Consider the following 17,948-nt stretch of genomic DNA (forward strand, 5'->3'; position numbering starts at 1 on the left):
ATAATTTTTTATACTCATTACAAGCAATTTGTTTTTGGCACATTGAAGAGTACACAAGACAAGTTTTTCACCTTCACTCAATCTAGTCTGTTCTGAGGAAACAACAACAACAACAACAACAACAACAACAATAATAATAATAATAAAATAGAACAAAATTATCAATCAAACTTATCCTGCATGTATCACAGAAATAAAAATGACAATACATGGATAGAAACTTTCTGTTCAAAGGAAAGATGAAACCTTAGCAACAAAAATGTGAAAAACCAACTACTCTAATTAGTTCTAATGGACGAAGAGATCAGATGAACCTTCACCTCCCATGAATTGCAAAGAGTTCAAACACAACATCGACTAAGAATCAATAAGCCTGCTGGATCCCATAATAGCAAAAATCGCGGAAGTTCGCGCATGAAGAAGCAAAGATGTACACAAAACAATAATAAACATATGTGAGAAGGAAGAAGTACAAGATGACTGGAAAATAGCCTCGATTCATCATCTGCATAATAAATGCATAAATACATAGGTGAATAACTACTGTGGTATCTCACTACTTCCAGTAATGTACCAGACATTGTCACTACTCACCTTAAATGACTATAACAAAAAGGTGAGCATAAACTGGGAAAATATCAAAGAGGATTCCAAACAGGTCAGTTGACAGTAGAACAAATATTGAATCTGAAAACACTGAGAAGGTGGAGCGCACTGAGAGCAGTTCCTTGCTGGCCTCATTGTCATGCTCCGATGATTGCTTGTAGCTCACTTATACATAGGATGGCATGAGCTTCACTTTCAATACTGACTGATCTGATTGCCATGCATGTATGATTATTTTTAATTAATTATTATCACCTGATGATTGTGTAATGCTCTGAACTTGCCATGCAGTTAATAAACAAATTTTCATTACAACTGACGCATATTCTTACTTTATGTGTTACTCAGTTGCAGATGTCCACCACATCAAATCCTTTGTAAGAAATTGAAGGTAACATGACTCTATATGGTGAAAAAAAAGTACACTTTCACCATAACAATCTGCCAGCATATTTTCTTGTTTTCAAACAAAGAAATGGAATTTTGACAGTATTAGGAAAAGAACAGTTTTCTGTTCAATGTAAAGATGACACATTGAGTTGCAGACAGGCACAATAAACAGACTGCAGTCTGAGCTGCCAGATAGAGCGGTCATGCATGCGTGCATGCCTTTTCGTTGTCTTACACAGCACTGCGTCAGAGGAAGCTCAGTTGAAGATAGTCATCCATTTTTGATGCACAAAAAGTAAATTAAAATCAAAGGAATTGTCTGACTGGCTGTTAAACTGGGCAGTGGGAGATGTGCTACAGTCATACTGTAAACACAGTGGTTGCACTACAGGCAGCCAACAGTCTTTTCACCTTGCACTCAATCTAGTCTGTTCTGAGGAAACAACAACAACAACAACAACAACAACAACAACAACAACAACAATAATAATAATAATAAAATAGAACAAAACTATCAATCAAACTTTTCCTGCACGTATCACAGAAATAAAAATGACAATACATGGATAGAAACTTTCCATTCAAAGGAAAGATGAAACCTTAGCAACAAAAATGAGAAAAACCAACTACTCCAATTAGTTCTAATGGACCAAGAGATCAGAATAAACCTTCAACTCCCATGAAGTGCAAAGAGTTCAAACACAACATCGACTAAGAATCAATAAGCCTGCTGGATCCTATAATAGCAAAAATCATGGAAGTTTGCGCATGAAGAAGCAAAGATGTACACAAAACAATAATAAACAGTCTCTTCAGTCTTTTTATTGTTCCTGTCTACACCTCAACATGTCATTTTTACAGTGAGTACTAATCTATTCTTTTCCTAATATTGATGATATTACAACCTGGATTTTTTGATTATTTGAAATGGAATTTCGATGAGGCCTGGGTCCACAGCCTTAGTGCAGTTACTGAATCAAGCTGTTGAAAGTACTTATTACATATTACAATTGTAAATCGACATTTTGCCACTGTCAAGCATTCTGGGATGCTACAGATGTCTTTGCCGCATTCTGTAACGAGTGCTGCTCTGTTGTCAGCTGACAATGCTACCTGCACTGAGAGACCACGTGCGGGCCACTCCTGTAACTGGTTTTCCTGCATAGCCTGGCTCTCCTTTGCTGAATATTTTTGGTGCTGGGTGTGACAAATTTGTTTGCTGCTCTGGGTTTCGCCACTATTGAAACAAAATAAATATAGTTACCCTGACAGCAAATGTTTTTCATTTAAATGCTCCTCCAGAAATCCAATACTGCAGAGATAAACACAAAGGTAAGTAAATATGGTTTCCTGCCTCAGCATTACATTTTTCCTGTAATTTTTAGCAGAATTTTAGTAGCTTGTTATAATAGCAATGTGTTGCTTCAGAGTAACTTCAGTAACTTAGTGTTCTTGCTTAGTTACTCTTCCATGATACCTGCTTTCCTCTAAATATCCCTCACTCTAATAACCCAAGGGAAGGAGGAATCTACCTGTGATATCGCTCTAATACATTGGCAGTCACTGCGAACAATAATAACAACTTTTTTACTTCACTTTTGTTGATTGCATTTCGCAAGCCGTCTTTGACAATTTCACATACAATTTCTTTCATGTGTGATAATAAATAAAATGCTTTTGTCACAGGAGGAGGACAAATTGGCTGCCTGTGTGCAACCACTGTGTTTACAGTATGACTGTAGCACATCTCCCACTGTCCAGTTTAACAACCAGTCAGACAGTTCCTTTAACTTCAATTTACTTTTTGTGCATCAAAAATGGATGACTATCTTCAACTGAGCTTTCTCTGATGCAGTGCTGTGTAACTCTTAGTTTTTGGATGGGAAGTCTTGAAATAAACACTGTAAAAGTGGAAAATTCAAACGTTTCCTGTTTGTCTGTGCTAATGCAACAGTACTCCAAGCAACTTTTGGGGGACACGTCTCTGTACTGGAGAATTCTTTGTATGTTAAGAACATAAACCCAACAAAATTTCTCTAGGCAACCTCCAAAACCATATGTTTTCAAATACTTTCTATTGGTGTCCGAATAATAGTTGCATATTGGGAATAGGCTGTCATATATAATTTTTTACATTTAATTTTTGTACTTCATGCACTAAATACATATTATGGCATCTGGAGCCTATGATGGTTTTTGTGAGCACAGTAATTCACCTGGAGAGAAGTTCTGAAGTCAGGCTATGTAAGTGTTCAGGTATTTTTCATGCCTTCTGCATATATGAGGGTGAGTCAAATGAAAACCTTAAATTTTTTTAAAAATATTATTAATTGTGCAGAAGTGGTACAAATCTGTATCACTTTTCAACATAATCTCCACCATGCTCAATGCAAGTCCTCCAGCGCTTACAATGTGCATAAATTCCTTTAGAAAAAAAATTCTTTTGGTAGACTGTGCAACCACTCATGAACTGCATGGCGCAACTCTTCATCAGAACGGAACTTCTTCCCTCTCATTGCATCTTTGAATGGTCCAAACGTACGGAAATCACTTGGGGCAAGGTCTGGTGAGTATGGTGGATGAGGAAGACACTCAAAATGGAGGTCTGTGATTGTTGCAACCGTTGTACGGGCAGTGTGGGGCCTTGCATTGACATGTTGCAAAAGGACACCTGCTGACAGCAATCCACGTCGCTTTGATTTGATTGCAGGCCGCAGATGAGTTTTTAGGAGATCTGTGTATGATGCACTGGTGACAGTGGTCCCTCTAGGCATGTAATGCCGCAAAATGACACCTTTTTCATCCCAAAAGAGGGTCAGCATAACCTTCCCTGTTGATGGTTCTGTTCAAAACTTCTTTGGTTTTGGTGATGAGGAATGGCACCATTCCTTGCTTGCTCTCTTTGTTTCCAGTTGGTGGAAGTGAACCCAAGTTTCGTCCCCAGTAATGATTCTTGCTAGGAAGCCATCACCTTCTCGTTCAAAGCGCTGAAGAAGTTCTTCACAAGCATCAACACATCGTTCTCTCATTTCAGGAGTCAGTTGCCGTGGCACCCACCTTGTAGACACTTTGTGAAACTGGAGCACATCATGTACAATGTGGTGTGCTGACCCATGACTAACATGTAAACATGATGCAGTGTTCTGTGGAGTCACAACTCGTTGGACCTGACCTGGACGAGGAGTATCTTCCACTGGAATCACACCATTTGCGGACTTCCTACTCTATTTGTAGACTTGCTGCTGGGACAAACATGCATCACCGTACTGAACCTTCATTTGTCGATGAACTTCCATAGGTTTCACACCTTCACTACGCAAAAACCGAATAACAGAACACTGTTCTTCCCTGGTGCAAGTCGCAAGTGGAGCAGCTATCTTTATACTGATACTGTGACACTATGTGTGCATCTGCACTATGCTGCCACCTACAGGCCATTCTGCACGCTGTTTGTAGCACACTTACCAACTCACAGGATAACGGCGCAAAATTTCGATTTGTTATTACAAATTTAAGGATCCTCCTTTTGGATCCAGGCTTTGAATCAGCACTAGAAGTTAAAAATATATTTTTATTTTGTTTTTGTTTTCATTTATTTTTAAACACATTTTACTCTAATGTCATTTTTCCTGTGCTATAATCACAGTTAATGATTTTTTTTTTTTTTTTTTTGTACGATAAGCCTCAAAACATGGCACAACTTACAATGGTATACTGCACGTTCTGCATTCATAGCACATTTCTCAAAGCACTTTCTGTTTGGAGCAAACAGCACATTTAAGCATTGACATACTCTTCTTTGGAAGTTCACTCTCAATAATATTTCAAAAATGACTCCCAGTAGATCGTAGGGGATTACCATCATCAAAGCACTTTTCTCGGACAACTTTCCTCCTTTCTGTGGGATAAGCTTCAACAATTTCTCTTACCAGAGACAGATGAAAATCTGCTATTGGCGTTTTTTGCCCTGATGGAGAGCACGAGTATTTAAAATGCACAAGGTGAGCAAGTGCAAAAATAGCTTTTTATACCACTTCGCCATCTTCCACATTGATCTGAGTGAACTCAGTAATATATCAGTATGGTCAACTGTCCCCATACTCTAGTTATAATGTGTAACACACTGCAGTTTTTTGATTCTTACACCTGTCTTTCTGTTAGTCTTTTCCGTCTGAAATATTTCTATAGTATTACAGGTGGTCAGTATCCATGTTTCTCTTTTTGTCACACCTTTTCAGGGCAAGAATTATACCAGTGGACATAAACTGGATGTCTCCTCATTTCAGATGTGTTGCGCTAATGCCACAAACTTTCCCCAAATTCTGGAAACCAATTTCTGCAGTTAGACCTGTAAACGCAATAAAATCCAGAACATAACCAGTCCAACAGTCACACAGCACAAATATTTTTATTCCAAATCTACTGCTTTTGGACAAAATACACTGTTTGAAAGATAATCATCCTTTACAAAGCAATAGGCTTTCATCAATGCAGAGCTTCTGATATGCATGAAACGCACTCTGGAATGGTGTGTGAACTTTACCCTTAATGTTTCTAATATTGAATAACCTGTCTCCTTCATTGTTGGTAAAGTTTTCACTATAATGAAGCATTTAAAAAATTAAAATAAAATGGTCTCTGAACATAATTTTGCCGAATACCAGTGTGTTCAAATGTATGTCCTTGTACCAACAGTCACTAATTTTCAGCTTTTTCATACGAGCCATAGGCAGATAAAGAGCAATGAAGGACTAGAATTCCACAAATTCCATTTCTTTCCATCTTGAGAGATGAAAATGCACCAAGCATAATTGCATTGGTCTATCAGTAAAATCTGCTGGTTTCAATTGCAAAAGATTTCATTAGATCTTCTGCTAACTATATGGGGGAAAGTGTCATAATGCTGGAATTTTGAGCTAATCCACACTTGTGCCCTGGAGCTGAATTGCCAAACGCATGCACAAATGGATGAAAATCACTTTTCTTCCAGTCAAACGTGTCGCTAAAATATTCTCTTTTTCCACACATTTTGCTCTCACAACCAGAAAACTTCAGGTTCTGAAGAATTTTCATGTCTTGTAGAGATAGAGGGACACGCTAGTCAGCTGATTTACTTTGCTCACAACTGCTACTTCGAGACTCTGTAGAAGAGTCATCTATCAAAGATTTCACTCTCACTGTTGTTTCCCATTAGAATCTCCACAATTTCTTACTCCATATAATCATGACAGTGTACCATTTTCTCAATCCAAAATGAAGACGAAAACAGCAACACAAATAAGATCACAACAGCAAATGCACTACACAGACTAAACATTGGAAAGCTACCGAGGACTTGGGCAGAAAATGCAGCTACTTGGCCACTCTACCCGGCCATTGGGTGCCTTGCACATAATGTGTCTGGAGCAAACAGACCTGAGCAGCAGCCCATCTCGACACATCGGGAGCAGAAAGGTATTGGCAAGTTGGCGTGTGTACACATCTTCTAAAGCACCTGATGGGAGGAACAATGGCACACGAAAACACGTTCAGAGTACCTGGGGACAGCAGCAGTGGCACGTGTTAGCAGATCTAGAGCAGTCAAAGGTTAAACCCAGATCTAGAACATTATAACCTCTTGGAAAACAGTTCACAGCAATCAAACCACATATGAATGGTGGTATAAGTATACTCACTGTTCCACATACCACGTGGGTATGAGCCATGTCATGCTACATGGTGTGTGTCAAGATGAAAAAAAGAGCAATATCATTCAATGAACTGCTTCTAGCTTTTTGATGGGAAAACTTTAGACGAGAAAAAATGACATTCGATGCCGTTTATGGTAACATCTCAGTCCCTCGCATGGTGTGTGGAACTGTAGGTATATTTATAAAATTGGTTTCAGACTTCTCCAGCACCTCATCTGAACTGCCCCAGCATGTAACAACTATATGTTGTAGAGTAGGCTTGAACATCCCACAATGCTTGATAAGAACAAAATGTCAAGACTGCAGTTGCAGTAAATATTTTTAACAGCAATTTGTAGAATGACTTCATTCAATAAAGAAATGGATCACAGGTAAAAGACGTCTGATTAGGTGCAGGAAGGGAGGGTGGTGTCATCACTGAGACACTATTTTGAAGAGTTTGACGATTTCTATTTTTGGAGACATTAAAAATTGACTAAAACACTGGGAAACATATATACACTGACGAAAGGAAATCAGAACGCTAAGGAGGAGTTGAGGAACATAAATGAAAGTTGGTAGGCACATTCCTACATCTTAAAGACGATGTCTATTCAAATTTTGATTCATATAACAACGGAAACAATCAATTATTGATAAAATTATTTACCTGGATAGATAAAAAATCTACTCATCAAGCTGCGGCAGAACACACAAATAAAAGACTGTTGTGATTGGCAAGCTTTTGGATGCAGTGGCTCCTTCTGCAGGCAGAAGGGTTGAAGGGGAAAGAAGAAAGGTGAAGGAAATGGACTGGTGAGGTCTAGGAAAAGGGGTAGATTTTGGGAAAGTCACCCAGAACCGTGGGTCAGGGGAGACGGGTTGAGAAGGAAAGACTGACTGTTGGGGAATGCATTGGACAAGAATTGAGAACCTGAGAGCTTAAAGGTGGATGACAGGGTAATATGCAGGGCAGAGATTACTACTAAAACATCGTGCTCGAGTGAATAATAGTGAGAAGCTAAGTGCTTTGTATGTAACAGAGGTGGGAGGGGGCGGTGAAAAATAAACGGAAAAGACAATGAAAGATGTACGAAATTAAAATGGAGTGAAGCAAAGAGTAGTTACAGTGAAGGAAAGCTTTTCTTCTCATCCCATATGGCAAGTCTCCCCTGACCCGTGGTTCTGGGTGACTTTCTCAAAATCTACCCCTTTTCCTAGACCTCTCCAGTCCTTTTCCTTCACGCTTCTTCCTTCCCCTTCGACCCTTCTGCCTGACGTAGAAGCCACTGGCTTCAAAAGCTTTCCAGTCGCAACAGTCTTTTATTTGTGTGTTCTGCCGCCACTTGGTGAGTATTTTTTATCTAACAAATTTCGCTTAAGTCGCATAAGAGTGGTGCTAGTAGTACCACTATGAGGATGCAAATCAGGTTTGCTTTAAAAACATACTGTAACAATTGTGAGCCTCAGGCTACATCCTACGTAAGCAATGGAAGCAACCAACAATGCGCAACAGCTTCAGATGACAAAATACAACCGCAAGTACGGTTACGGAAGTGTCCTAGGTGAGTGACGTCCGTGGTGCTGCCTGTCCTCTGCTACACCTTGTGATGTTTGAATTTGCTGCAGCACGCATGACAATGAGAGTGACAGCTACGAGTCTTCTCGGCAAAGTACTGGATCAGACATGCTAGCTGCTATGAAATACTTATCATTCAATTTTAAGAAAATTATTTGTCAAAAGAATTTGATTCTTCTGCATCTTACACATTGCTAAATGAAGGACAGAATTTATTTTCATTATTCGTCATAGTAACTGTACTGCATGAAACTAAGTAAATGACCGCATGAAATTTTTAAGACTGCACAGGCCATACATTATTGCATATGAAATGTAGCCAACATATCGAAATTGTACTTAAAAGGTGAGAGAGGAATAATCTCTTAGATATTGGTTGTTACATCCACAGATGGGGCGCCCACAATATATCCGAATTGCTTCATGTGCATCAGGAATTGTTTCCTGTGCTTTGGGAACCAAGTGATTGTAGAAATTGTGATATTTCATAAATGGTTCAAGATATCGAAATGAGATTTTTTTGACAAAGACAGCACACAGAAAGGACTTATTCTGTTGTATGATTAACACGCTAATAGTTTTGGTGAAACGATCAAGCAGAGCAAAAACAAGACTCCCTATAAACTACGCAATGAGTATTTGTCTGAATTTACATAGCCAAATAAACAGTGTGGAATGGACGAATGGAGTATCAAAGTGACCAGTGTGAGGTCTAATATTGAAAGAAAATATTTAACTGCTTGAAAGTAATCAGGATAATTAAGGAAATATTAATTGCCAATTTGAGAAAAACAAATATTTCATGAACAGTTGCTGCTAGCTATGTAAATGAAGATTCAAAAAGTTCATGTCTTCAAGGTCTAGCTCTCTTGTGTGTAAGAAGATAAATTGTTGTGATATTTAACTGTCAAAAAGGCTTCCTTTGAATTAAGTGCTAAATTTAGGAATTTCGAGAAGAAGTTAGGAAGGCAAATTAAGTATCAATAAGATCATGCTTTCTGAATGAAACATGAAAATATAAAAAGAAAGAAATCAGTCAAATATTTTTTGAAATTATTTGTCTAAAAGAAAACACATCTGAGAAATATTTGATGTGCCTTTGAATGATGCTCAAAATCATGTACAGAAAATGAGGCGCAACAAATATTTCTCTCATGAGTGTTATTTCTTACTTTTAGACAAATTGTTTTGCAAAACATTTGACTTTATTTTCAAAAAATTGTATGCTTCACCTATGCAGACTGTTCAGATTAATTGAAACGCTTGGCCTTAACACTGATTCCTGATGAATTATGTTCCGAACAATCAAATATCAGTAATAGTTATGGTTGTTCACAGTGTTTTATTTGGAATTTAATGTGTATGATGTTCTGGGATAGGTGTGAACACACTTAAAGATAAAGTACTTTGGCAAGACCTTAAAAATATACATTGAGATGCAATGTAAACAGTACAAATAAAACTTAGTAAACAGCACTGGTGACAGGATTGTAACAGAGTCAGTTAAAATGTAAGTTGGGGGCAGGATTGAACCTGGGTCCCAACAATGATCCTGACTGCTAACATATGATGCTACCGTTACACCATGCTTATCTTGTACTGAAGGTCACTCATTCTTCCATATTTACCCTAGATAGTCACACTTCCGCATTTATCGGCTGTTAAAAATTCTCAGTCGTGTAAGAAACATTTGTTTTTAATTTCTTGATGAGACAGTCAATGTCTCTCTGCTCATCCATGTATTTTCAAAGAATCTGTCTGGTGATCTTTGTAGTTGATGAAATAAATTATGAAATCCTCTGTGAAGATCCTCCCTTCATAAACAGTGCTCCATTATTGCCTTATTTTCCTAAGCAAAGCTAATTCCGTTGCCTTACTCTCAAGCTACAATATTTTACATTTTAGGGCACTGTTTTAGAGAAATGGCTGGTTGACTCTAGTAGCCATCTTGTACCGGGAGATCGTCGCGCACATGCAGAACACCCGAGCATATTGCCCAATGCTGCCCCTTGTTGCTGGAGTGTCATGTATCCAGGTGTAAACTGCTGTCGGATGGTGGCCAGAAGAATGTACAGTTGCAAGAAGACATGACTCCAGATGGCAAAGTACCATTACCAAGAGGAAAGACCATCATGTTTGGTGTACTGCTCCAGTGCATCATACTGCGTCTGCAGCAGCAATATTAGCAGCAGTTGGCACCACAGTGACACAACAAACAGTTACAAATTGCTCACTAGTTAATACAACATTAGGTGAAGTTACCCTTTTTTCTACTCTATCTTGGATAAGCTTAATTTCTCTCAACACATCATCCATACCCTTCCTGGTATCATTGTGTTCAGAAGAAGAAATAGGCAATATGTTTCCAGATGTTATTCTCTCGGTAACCTTTTGATCTATAATTTCTCCAAATTGTTCCTTCAAACTAATTACATTTATAATATTAGAGTTAGCTATTTTCTCTTCGAAATTTCTTTCTATATTATCTACCCGTGTATTGACACCTGTAATTTGCGATTATTTTCAAAAGATCCTAACTTTTCAGTAAGTTCGGATTCTACATTATTACATTTGTTCTCAATGTTAAGTTCTAACCTTTTTGATAAATCTTCAAAAGTGTCCTCCTGTTTCTGACTAAGGTCAGTAAACATATGATTTATACGAGTGGTCAAAGAATTTGTCAACTTGTTATTTAAATCTACTTTTAAATCCTTTACTTTATTACTTACAGCGTCGAACTCAGTCTTCAAAGCACCCATGCCTTCACATAGATTACTAATTTCTTTGCTTTGAGACGTGTTTAACAAACCTAAATTTGTCGTTTGAATATTTACAGTTTCACTCTGAGAATTTAAAGCTTCACCCTGGGTATTTAATTGAGAACTTAATGAGTTTAACTTAAGAGTCTGAGCTTTGATTAAATTTATCAACTCATTCCAGTCAGGCTCTTCTTTGCCAATTTTCATGGCCACAGCCGGTTCCTGAGTTTCCCCAGCTTCTTGTAAATTTTTCATACTTTTAAATCCTTTAGGTCTTGTAAGCATTTAAAACTAACTTTAAATACGATAATTACACAATAAAAGTTCATTCAACAGTATCTTGTACCACCTCATACTAAAGTAATCAAGTTATGTTTCACGCTCACCCAGCATAGAATTCACATTGCGTAGGTGAGCAGATGTGGAGGCAAGTCAGCACAAGGGAACAGCAGCTGGTGCCGGCGGCGTTGGATGTATAATGGTTTCCGAGTCTGCATCCCCCTGCGATGTGTGTGAGAGCTGTATACTCTCCACACTGGATCTTCTTGGTCGAAGCATTCTATGCATACTTCTTCTTAGACAAATACATCGAAATCATCTTTGCTGTTTTAGCATTGTGAATTTTTTAGTTCTTCACTGTTTTTCCATTTACATTTTGCTCCAGTGCATACTTGAACATATTCCAATTTTCATCAAGTTACCTTCCATTCAGAAAGCTGTTGCACTCAGCGACTGTTATATTGACTTGTAAATTATAGATTGCAGTGATCAGTCATTCTTTTTAAATTTTATTGTGCAGATCTAGATTTTGGCAATGCACTATTGTTTTCGTTCAATGCGTTGAGAGAAAATAATAGTGCATTGAGAATGGCTAGCTTCTAGCCGAAATCAAGATCTGCACAATAAAATTTAAAAAGGACAACAGAGTGCTGCAATCTATAATTTATAATCAATATTCAAATTCCTCAGAGTAATTTCCTTGTGTTATTACGTCTGGTTGCTATGGCAACACGTAACCGCTTCTTCTCTCATTTCTGACTTATAATTCCTGTTTTCTCAGTCCTTTCACACAGGTCGCCACGTTCTAATGACTTAAAGTGTGAATCTGGGTTATATCAGTTTATTCCCCAAACCACCTTCCACTTCTTTATGAGGTGACTTACTAGGAACTTGTAGACACTCTTCTTTATTGGCTAGCCGGCTGTTGGAAACCCTCTTGACTTCTTCTCCGTCGAATAACGCTAGGTACAGGAATTTTTTTGACTCTTCTACTTATGAAATAGGTAGACTTACAAACTTTACTTTTTGTCAATTAACGATGTATTTGCCCTCCATACACAATAAACTCTCACTTTCCACATAAATATGTAAATTCCTGTAAGTCTCTCATACAGCCAAATGTCAGAAATAAATTGATTTACAGTTAAAAGAAAGTTGGCTTAGATACCATAACTTTTCTTAACATGAATCAGGAAATAAGTCTAGCCTACATCAAGCTTATGTAAAGAGTTTTTAACTGTCTTTGCTTTAATAACTATAGTCAGACACAATAAGCACAGAGCTGCATATAAACTCCAGGGTTCTTCCTTACACACTCACTAAAACATCTATGCATTGCCTGACAGGTACTTGTTGGTGCTGTTCGTCCGCCGCGTCTACTTTCTTCCCACCACTGATTTTAAACCTGCACACACAAACATATGACAAGCAGTAGGTAGGATTCTAACATCCCACACTCATAGCCAGAATATAGTGTGTTCGAGACGGTACAAGGCTGAGTGGTTCTAGAATTTACACAGAAATTCTCGAATCACTACACCACCTGTGACTTCTGAGATGTCAAGTGAGAGCTCATCGGATAGCAGCATGAAGGTCTGTCATGTTTCCTGATGAAAGCTGGTTCTGCCACAGTGTTGGTGACTGCTGTGTGGTGGTTAGGAGGAGGCCAATTGATGACCTGCAACCAACCTGCCTGCAAGGTAGACACACTAGACCTACACCTGGAGTTACGGTCTGGGGTGCAATTTTGTATGACAGCAGGCACACACTCGTGGTTATCCTATGCATCCTGACTGCCGATCTACATCTCAATCTGCTGATATCAGTGCATATCTAAAAGGTAACTGTAGTGAAAACTAATTTGTTAAATGAAAATGACTGCTTCATTCCTAATACACATACATACTGAGCCATTCTCATTAGACACAGGACATATAGAAATATCATATAACATCACTAATTAAAGGACAATTACTATAACAAACATAACAATTTATTTCTGAACATGTACCTTCACAATGTGAAACATTCTGAGAATTTATCAAAAAACTAAAATCTCAGTCAAAGGCTCACGTGTTCACTTACCTGTGGCTGGTGGTTTGGTAACCATTCCCAGACAGATTGCTGTCAGCTGCAAGGCAAGGGAGGCATTAAGCTTTTGCACATCCACACTCAGGTCTGGCACCCTACTACATGGCCAATTGTATGCTTCCAGTGGAGGTGCTTCGAACAGTGGACACTGTCATTAAAAAAAAAAATTAAAAAAAATCATGGTAAGTTAGATATTCTCAATGCATTACATGTATACTGCAACTATAGAAAGTTAGGAACAATCTGAAACAGTCATTTCATTACTGTAACTACTTTAAAAAGAAAAATATTGAAGTGTAATCATCAATTAAAGTCATAGTTATTTTTATTGACCTCAACTCAGTCTACGATAAAGCACGAATTGAGTGATTCCTAGCGAAGCCCACAAGGACAATCAAATGTAAGCAAACATATACTTTATTCAAAAGCATGCCAACTGAAGGAAAAGCTTAAGTTACACTTACTGGGAAAGTTAAAGAGAGAATAATGATGAATAAAGGTTTACCGCAAGGATCAACACTGTGTCCTCTTGTTTAATTTATAAATACCAGATATGATGAAAGTGTTATCTCATAAATACATACTGTTTGTCCACGTTAAGCTGACGACTGGAACAGTGGCTTTCGGGAACGCCCATGCCCCCATATTACAGCTGCCAAGGGGAGAGGAGTAGTGGGGGGGGGAAGTCAGCATTGGCTGCCTCCAGTGCTGGCACAACTACCGGCTTTTTGTGTGTAACATGAAATCGGAGGCAGCACTCGCAGAAATACTGCCCACTTAAATGACACATCCGCTGGATCAGAAATGACCTAATTTGTTGACATACTCCTTGCTCGAGAGTTTTACCTATAACTTATGTGTTATTTATTTACTGCAAATAATGAAACATGAAAAGTAGATGAATGTACAACTTATGACACTATCAATCGAAAGTTAAGAACTGATTTTTGGAATATTTTTGCACATTGCATTTATTTAACACAATGCAACAGTAATATTTACAAAGTGTAATTAACTGTGCTTGAAAGAACTGTCAAAATGATGTTGACTAAAGAATATTGTCATTTGTGTTTGATTCAAGATCATCACTGTTTGATTCCAGATGATCATTATCATTGAGGGCATGGCATTCATGAGAACTTAATCAATGACAATTTCCATTACTACATCTTATGTCCAATACTCTTGCACCAGTTGCTGCACTTTCCTACAGTAACCTTGCCAGTCCTGTGCAGTAACTGAAAGGAAAGCAGCATTAATAAGAGTCTGCAATTTTCCTTCAACATGTCACCAGTGACATTGTGTTTTATTTTGGCCCATGCCAATTCCATCAGATTTAGATCACAGTTGTAGAGCAGTAAACGTATTCTGTGGCCTCGGCTCTCAGCAATTTTATACATGAAGTACACATTCATGGTTGGTTTGTTTTCCTTTCTAGGCAATGGTTCAGTTTTCCTCATTGTGTTGTTGCCTTTCTAGGCAATGGTTCAGTTTTCCTCATTGTGTTGTTGCAGTTTATTTTTCCTATCTTTCAACTACTATAACATGGTAATCCTGAAATCATATTTATCAGGCATTCTGTCAAACTTTTTGCTGTGGTATGGCGCACAATTCCATCAGATTTAGATCACAGTTGTAGAGCAGTAAACGTATTCTGTGGCCTCGGCTCTCAGCAATTTTATACATGAAGTACACATTCACGGTTGGTTTGTTTTCCTTTCTAGGCAATGGTTCAGTTTTCCTCATTGTGTTGTTGCAGTTTATTTTTCCTATCTTTCAACTACTATAACACTGTAATCCTGAAATCATATTTATCAGGCATTCTGTCAAACTTTTTGCTGTGGTATGGCGCATTATCCAGACAATCGCAGAACTGGGTGGAATATAGGAACCAACAGATCTGCAAACAGCCCCCATCCCCCCTCCATCTACACATCCAATAGTTTCATCAACTTCAAGAAATTCGCAAGTTAGTGAAAACAATTTCTTGCATGAAATTTCTTGACAAACTATAACTGTGTGCCAGGTTGGGTTTCCAGGTTCGAGTCCCAGTCTGGCACACAGTTTTAATTTGTCAGGAAGTTTCAAATCAGCACAAATTCCGCTTCAAGGTGAAAATTCGTTCTAGTTTCTTGCATCTTGCAGAAAGTACTTGCCGAATTTCTCATTTGTTTTCCCAAACTAACAGAAGTTGTCTGTGTTCAGTGGCAATGCAAAAATGTCAGTCTTGAGAGTGAGAATGGCACAAAGACAGATGGGCCAAAACAAATGTACTATTGGAACCCATAAACACACACAATTGGCACCACCAGTCAAGGAAGTATGAAATGAGTTTACCAATCAATTTGTTTCACCATAAGTGAAAGCAGAATGGCAGTATAGACGTCTTTTAATTTTAGCTGATTTTGTAATGTTAGCATAAACATAAATGCATTTCACATATGATAAAAGTAGTAAATACTGCCGGCAAAAATTGAAGGGTAATTAAAAGGCAGTCTCTTGGTTGAGATACCGCTCATCATTTTTGTTTCCTATTATCAAATATTTAATTATACAGTAGACAAGGGATGTTCAAGATTTGCATATGACATCCTCAAATTTTTTAATCTAAGCAAAATGCTCTGACTTTAGTTAACTGAACAGTGATTCTTGGTAACATCATTATGTACTCCTCTAACACTTTTTCCTACTCTTTTATTTTTGTGTTTCATGATTTTTATCCAATAATAATAATAATAATAATAATAACAACAATACGACAACAGTACAGACTGCTTTGGTTTTTAAGAATAACTGCACTTCTGCAACAAGTACTTGCAGAAAGTTCCTGAAATAAACTTGCCCAGTAACTTGGACAAGTAAACTTGAGTAAGATTTTGTTGTACTGTAAACACAGCAAGTGCTTACACAGGTTACTTGCTAGTAAACTCAAGCCTCTTGGAATACTTCGTGTCTAGGGGCAGCTTGAAGCTGGCAGCAGACAAATGAATATATTTCAACTGGTGCTGATTTTCTCTTATGGTTGTTGCTATGAAAAATAATCATTAGTAACACTGGTAGTGATGGCGCATTTCACTGTCCTACGTAGTGATGGCGCATTCCATAGGCCTAACAATTTGCATCAGGGCAGAGCAAATGGAAATCACATGTTACTTGTCATAAGCCACCTCTGTTTGACTTCTCCATGATTATTCATGTAATAATAACTAAACAGATAAATCATCACTGACAATACAGAAAGAAGCACTACAGGTCTTATTTTCTCTGTGAGAATACCAATGAAGAAACACTAGAAATCGAACCTCATCATGATATTTATTGACAGAGAAACGTGTAAATTGGCCACAGACAGCAGATCTTGAAATGCTTGGAAAATATACATGTACCAATCTTTCTGATCAATAAGGCAACAATGTTATTACAGAGATGCTAAAGTGGTGTTCAGAAAGCAGATGGAGGATCTGAGTGGTTTCAAATACAGAGAGGATTTCAACAAGCAAACGTTTTATCACCACTATTTATCACAGTTTGAGACAGAACAATAAATTCAGTTCCATAGAAAGCAGGTGCTGGCAAGTGTAAATATTGGCAAACTATCAGTTTAATAAGTCATCTGCAATATACTAACACAAATTCTTACAGAAGAATGGAAAAACTGGTAGCCAATCTCAGGGAAGATCAGTTTGGATGATAGAGATCTGTACAAACACACGAGACAACAATGACCCTCCAACTTCTCTTAGAAGATAGGTTAAGGAAAGGCAAAGCTACATTTATAACATCTGTAGATTTACAGAAAGCTTTTGACAATGTTGACTGGAATACTCTCTTTGAAATTGAGAAGGTAGCAGAGGTAAAATACAGGGAGCGAAAGGTTATTTACAACTTGTACAGAAACTGTATGTCTGCTACAAGAGTCTAGGAACATGACACGGAAGCAGTGGTTCAGAAGGGTGTGAGAAGGGAGACAGGGTTGTGGCCTATTCTTGACGTTATTCAATCTGCACACTGAGTATATAAAAAAAAAAAAAAAAAAAAAAAAAAAATGTGGAGCAGGAATTAAAGTTCCATCAATATGAAACTGATCGCCTCAAACCTAAGCGTACAGCACTTAACTGGACGTTTCTGGATCACTAGAATGCTTGCTCCTCTAGTCCAAATGTATTTAGATACTTATGAGATTACAAGGAAGTCATTGGAGGACTTGGACTAGATAGTTGTAGCATACCACTACCACTGAAATTGCCTAACGTGTACGTAACAAATGGAATTAATTTTGATCACAGGGCTCACATTAACAATAAAACTTGACACCATTCTTCAAGATGGTATCTGGAGGCAATATAAATATATATTAATGACTCCAAAACCAGTGGCCATCAAAAGCATGTACTGTGTAACATGTTTGCAGGAAATTTGAATGTTCAAATTAATGGCAGAGCCAAGTATTGTGACCACAGAACTTGTTGTAATACCAGAAGCACTTCGTTTCTGATCCTAGATGACAGCATCTCTATGTTTGCTACTCAGTGACACTGTTCTAATGGTACTTCACAATTTTGACACCTATAAGAC

General features: G+C 37.9%; 1 protein-coding gene across 1 annotated transcript in view; it reads right to left on the reverse strand.

Moving 5' to 3' along the window:
- The window catches only part of LOC124789455 (folylpolyglutamate synthase, mitochondrial-like), a 129,274-nt gene that overhangs the window by 20,083 nt on the left and 91,243 nt on the right, over positions 1-17,948 (reverse strand). Inside the window, exon 7 of the mRNA XM_047256817.1 lies at positions 13,368-13,521. Within this exon, the coding sequence (XP_047112773.1) occupies positions 13,368-13,521 (154 nt within the window). The remainder of the gene's footprint in view (positions 1-13,367; positions 13,522-17,948) is intronic.

This window comes from Schistocerca piceifrons, chromosome 3 (assembly GCF_021461385.2).
Source record: "Schistocerca piceifrons isolate TAMUIC-IGC-003096 chromosome 3, iqSchPice1.1, whole genome shotgun sequence".
NCBI classification, from domain to species: domain Eukaryota; kingdom Metazoa; phylum Arthropoda; class Insecta; order Orthoptera; family Acrididae; genus Schistocerca; species Schistocerca piceifrons.